Source organism: Liolophura sinensis, chromosome 9, assembly GCF_032854445.1.
Source record: "Liolophura sinensis isolate JHLJ2023 chromosome 9, CUHK_Ljap_v2, whole genome shotgun sequence".
NCBI classification, from domain to species: Eukaryota; Metazoa; Mollusca; class Polyplacophora; order Chitonida; family Chitonidae; genus Liolophura; species Liolophura sinensis.
In genome coordinates, this window is record NC_088303.1 from 16,577,164 (window position 1) to 16,583,163 (window position 6,000).

General features: G+C 39.4%; 1 protein-coding gene across 1 annotated transcript in view; it reads left to right on the forward strand.

Moving 5' to 3' along the window:
* The window catches only part of LOC135474916 (acid phosphatase type 7-like), a 49,068-nt gene extending 46,104 nt beyond the window's left edge, over window positions 1-2,964 (forward strand). Inside the window, exon 9 of the mRNA XM_064754602.1 lies at window positions 309-2,964. Coding sequence (XP_064610672.1) covers window positions 309-799 — 491 coding nt within the window. The 3' untranslated portion in view covers window positions 800-2,964. The remainder of the gene's footprint in view (window positions 1-308) is intronic.
* Window positions 2,965-6,000: the final 3,036 nt, after the last annotated feature.

Below are 6,000 nucleotides of genomic sequence, written 5' to 3' on the forward strand. Positions count from 1 at the left end.
TCTGGAAAAAAGTGGACATTGCATGTAATACATATCACATTGTTGCGAGATTTTGGGGAAAAGAATAATATTGTCACAGGTTTTGAAGAAATGAAACTGAGAATTGTTTTTTTCCATTCAACGAGAACGTATATTGACACAATATACCATGAAATCCTTGTGAAAGGGTGGGTGGGGTAGTACACAAAACCATAAATAATATATCAGTGCATATATCCACGTGTTTGTCTAACTCGATAATCAGTGTGTTTTCGAAGTTTTTTTTTTTTTTTTTTCAACTCTTCAACCAAGTATGGTCTCTTTAACAGGTCCTTGGACAGCCTTCCGTATGACCAATAAGACTGGTTTGTTCAAAGGCTATGGCGTACTTACAGTGACCAACAGTACACACCTTCACTGGAAACAAGTGGCCTATACTGACAACCACGTGATTGACTCTTTTTGGTTGGTGCAAAACAATCACGGAAACTCTCATGTCGCTCACGAGCCCTCTTCCTCTTGGAATGCAGCCCAATATATCGAACACGTGAAAGACGTCATCAAATCCAACAAGGGCATCGCCATTGGTCTGACGTCAGCATTATCCGCGTTTTTGTTGCTAGGCTGCGTGTGTATATTCCTCCGCTGTCGGCGCCGGCGTGGAGTGACACGTCGGTGGGAAGTCGTGGATTACGACAAGAGTTTCTACTCGGACGTCCGCACGGAGGATGACGACTTCGCTTTTGATGATCCCGACCCAACCATGGAGGCGAACGGCACAACGCCGACAGCCAAACTATTGGGGAAGACTTCGGCGTAGCCAGAAGTAAACTACATATTCGCTGAAAAAAAGTTCACCGAAGTGCCCAAGGAAGTGACTGGATGGTGTGAGGAAAGTCTGCGGGCGTTAGTCGCATCTAGAGGACAAGGTGGATGAATCTATTCCCAGACGAAAAGGTGGATGGAATATAGAAGTGATAAGGGCTACTTTTTTCACATCTTCGCGTGGGGAAGTTTATGCCATTTTTCATGGACTGGCAGTCCAAATAAATTTTTGAGAACATATGGCAAGCCAAGTCTTTAACACTGAAAGATTGAATCAAATCACTATGATTTAAATCAGCCAGAAAACACAGTTGCCTTCGTTCACCATAAGGCAGTACCAGTATGTAAAAAGGACAACGCACAGGCCTTATAAGAAATATATACGCAACAGTGTGTGAATGAGACGATGCAGAAATTGTCAAGTTTTCCCAGAAACTGCGCATCACCGGAAACGGAAGACCTTGCTTAGTTTATTTTAACACAAGGCAACCTGGTCCCAGAAACTGCGAATCACCGTTAACGGACGGCCTTCATTAGTGTATTTTAACACAAGGCAATGGGGTTCCAGAAAATGTGCACCGCGGGAAAGGGACGACCTTCATTGGTTTATTTTACACAGGGCAGTGTGGTCTCAGAAACTGCGCGTCACGTGAAAACGATGACCTTCATTCGTTTAACTGCAGCGTGCTCCCAGAAACTGTGAAACGACATTGATTGTTTATTTTAAAACACAAACGAACGGACTATCTTGATTGGTTTATTTCCACCGATGGCATTGTGGTCAGTTCTGGTATGAATGTTGAATAGGATTACCTACAGCCTATAGGGTTTTACCCTGGTAAAGGTGGACCACTTCCTGGAGGTGTCAGTCTGATCAGAGCTCTGCGACAAACACATACGCGCCATGAAAAAATTAAATCACTAATTTCGCTGTGTATCCTCTATTTTTCTCTGTACAATATTGGGTGACATGACCATGTAACTAATCCTTTGTTTGGTTTTAAGCCACTCTTGAAGTTTCTATTCTATTGCACATGTACTAACGTGGCTCTAATATGTTCACAGTACACTCAGTATGTGCCAGGAAAACTGTATTCTGGGGGCGTCGAACACGTTGTATTTAGCGCACATGCAACTTTGTACATTTTAACTATGACATCTCACCACGGAGTGTGTAATATAATCATGTCATCAATAGATTTCGACATTGATCAGAAGTCCATAGGTATAATAGGCTTTTGCTTTCAAATGTTTGTAACCAAAAGTTGATCTTTAATTGTGTAACCATACATCTTTAACCATGGAGACTGTATGCTTCAACAAAGTGATAGCACAGATATCAGTCGCTGTGGTACGCATGTACTTCACCTGTATGCCTGCTTTTTCTCCTTTTCCCTCTTGTTTTTAGTTCTAAGGAACACAGATATAGTGTTTTGTTTATATGCTGAGAGATAATGTCACCTAGGGTTTTCCCTGTTTCGTGAAGACTTATGGATTTCATTGGATCTGTTTTTAAGGCGAAATGCACACGAAATACTTACTATACGCTCGGATTTTTTTTGATCACCTGCATGCCTGGCTTATATTTATTTTAATAAAATTATTATAATGAAATATAGAGGAGGAAATGTATATTTTCAGGTAAGCTGGCCATACGACTCGATCTGTTCTTAATGTATGCGGGTTGTACAGTACCATAATATTATTTCTGAGCTAAATCATACAGTATACTTGTGGGCCATTGTACTTGTTATATCTCACCCCGTATGTGTACAGATGACTATCCTATTTGTGTATGTTTACATATAAAAATGGTGTAGCATTACTACAGCATATAAGAGGTATATGTACTCCCCAGGGTATATGTATGAATGTGGATATTTTAGGGTTCAAACTTGTAAATGAAACGTGTTGAATCTTTTGTATTCAGTGGAATATAGAAGTCATCCGCTCAAGAAATAAAAGCCTGCAGGAAGTTCCTGTAGATCTTTTTACATATTGCACTTTATAACCATATTCCTAATATAGCGTTTTGTTTCTTACATGCTAAGATAGCGCTTCCTGGTAAAAAAAATGTCGCCCTGTATATAAAATTATATTTGTGTCAGCAACGTTTTGTAATTGTCTCTTGTATGTAATAAACCTTATATTTATGTCGTTTTCCCGGAAGTTGTGTCTTTGTCTTGGTGGCTAATAAACTCCTTTAAGATTGCACCATGTAATGTTCATGTAACTAGATGTATATACATGTATGTATTTTTCATTGACTATATGTGATAAAGTGTTGATGACCGGCTCTTTGTCTATCTACTGTCTATATCCGTGCAGCTAGGGTATGCTGTAATTGGGGTAAAACGCTTTCAAGATGATGACTTTCGATTCTAGTATAAATCACGGCTGCCCAATACACAAGGGAGTAGGCTAGTTTTCGTGTGGGCTTGTATACGAGGGATTACACCCCACGTAAACGAAAGGTGCATCTCCAGCCGTAAGTGGGAAGGTCTTCCAGCAACCCGCGGATGGTCGTGGGTTTCCCCCGAGTTCTGCCCGGTTCCCTCACACCATAAAGCTGGTCGCCGTTGTAGAAGTGAAATATTCTTGATTACGGCGTAAAACGCCAATCAAATAGATAAATATACGAAAGGTGTATAATATGCCTCAGCCACAATCGTGTTGTCACTGGACCGACAAAGGCAGATGGTGCGAAAGTCACGTCTTTCTGTGCTCTTAACTAACACTTGGCTTACGTGTTTTCAAATATTTAAATGACACCTATAGCGCCTGCATACTATGGTAAACTTTTTATTGTCTACTGTAAATTATAAAGAAGCTATATTCGTGGAATCAAATTGTCTGTATTGTACCAAAAATTGCTCAAATTATTGCCTTCTGTTTGTATCAGACTCGTACTATTTGTAGTGTTAAAGCGATTTTAAAGTTTGACCGCATTGGAAGAGGCAGATTGAGCCGCTCTGGCACGCCAACCACCGAAAAAGTTGTCATGCGACTCGCTGTATGGATTTTAAGAAGTTTATGGTCGATTTTGAACGGTAACACGTGCACAAACGAGGTATTTTGAGAAATATAAATATTTGAGCTACTGTAAAACAGCAGCAATAATCTATTACTCATTACAGCACGTTTGAATGTGGAAGAGCTGAAATTTTAGAACTGATTCATGGCCTGTGAAAATATTATATCTAGGAAAAATGCTGAATTTATATGCAGGTCAAATGCTTTACACTAAGTTTTATTTGTCCTATAAACAGCTTTTAGCATCTCCTTTTTTCTGAGATGCTTATAACGAATGTTCGGGCGACGAAGGTGTACAATTTACCGATACAACACAACTAAATAACTAGCATGGAAGTATTCATCATGCAGAGAATTTTTCAGTTTAAAAAGTTTTGCATTTTAAAATTACATGATCATTTCTGGTGTTTAAGTATCCAACGGCACCTTAAATAGTTTACATATTTATTTATTTGATTGGCTCCTAGGCCATTCTCCCGCGGTGGCACAATAAACCCTAGACCATGGAGGCCTCTAAAAAGCCTATATATACTACAAGTTACTATATATTTTTTTCTAGCTTAAGAGCTAAAACAAATCAACTTGATCTCCCACTGTCTCAGTGTCTCCCATATGCACTGATATATTATTTATGGTTTTCTCAGTTTGTAATCATCCCACACCCATCAAACAACCGGTCCGGATAGCACGGTAGAGCGTCCGCTTCGGGAGCGGTAGATCCAGGATCAATTCTGGGTCGAGTCACGCCTAAGATATAAGAGCGTTGGAAATCCGTCCTGCAACAAGGAGGCACATTACATACACCTAAGGATTCCCTCGTCGTCATGTGACTGTCATATGACACCCTAAGGATTCTGAAAAATTGTTTAGCACTCACTCACTCACCCATCAAACACGGGTATGCACAGAAAAGCCATTCAAAACCTTACTGCTCTGCAGAACGTGACGACAACAAGGCATTCTGGGTTATTTTAGACAAGTGGCGTCTTGTCTTGTTGCCTACACTTGTGTCACTGTTGGTTTTTGTTGTTGCTGCTGTTTCTTTTCTTTCTTTTTTATTCTTCTTTCTTTCTTGTTTTTTTTTTTACTCAGTTCTGCAAAGTCACGATGCTATACAGTGGTGTTTGCAAGTTACTATAGCATTTAAGCACCTGCAATAGCAGTAAGGATAAAACCCTAACTGAGGTAAATTGGCAAGAGGTTGGATTTCACAGGTTATGTGTGACCATTTGCCAGCTATATCACACTGTCATTGCAAAATTACAGGGCATGAGTTTATCATTAGCTCTACTGCTAAGCCTATTATATAGGCCTACTGAGTAGAATTCGGCACTACTGTGGAAAACTATATATAGCTGTGCATAAACCCATAGCAGACTTTTCCATGCAGTTTAGAAAATCATTCCATCTATTTCACAAACTTATTGTTGTCCAGAAAGAACCCCCGAAAATGCACAAAGGCAAACTTCATGCACCACAATAAAAACAAAACATCATCCAATGAAAAATACTAAACCTATCAGATTATGATCCAGTAAACACAACTAAAAGCACTTCTTTATGTTACTATACTGTATACTTTGCGTTGTTAACATCTCTTTAAGCCATAAAACTGTGCAATGAGAAAAATCATCATGAAAACATATGTAAAGGAGGGAACAACAACGCATGTCGAACATGAATGATTGCTCAATCTGCATGTTGGTTCGAAATTCGTCATCTATTTGTCAAAGGTCGGTTCTTTATAGGCCTACTTTAAGCTCTCCGATTTCCTCCGCCAATAAAACTGAAACCCCGTGATATAAGCGAAATATTCTTGAGCGAGACATTATATATATATATATATATATATATATATATATATATATACCGGTAACGCACCGGTACGTTATATATCTTGGCCGTGGCTTTAAAACAATTAAAGGATTTTTCAGATACGTAGCCGGTGAATAACGATAGATTACTCCGGGTATTTGGTTTTTTTCTATTCGTAAACCTTTCCCCCTCTTATAAGCGAAGAATTCTTGAGCATGAGAACGGGGTTATAAGTTTGATAAAGGACGAATGTCAAAGCTTAAGTTGCACATTGTCACCAGAGTAGTCTCCCTTGATAAATCGGAGCTTCTTAACCGGAAATTGTAGGAGTCATGTGACCAACAACAA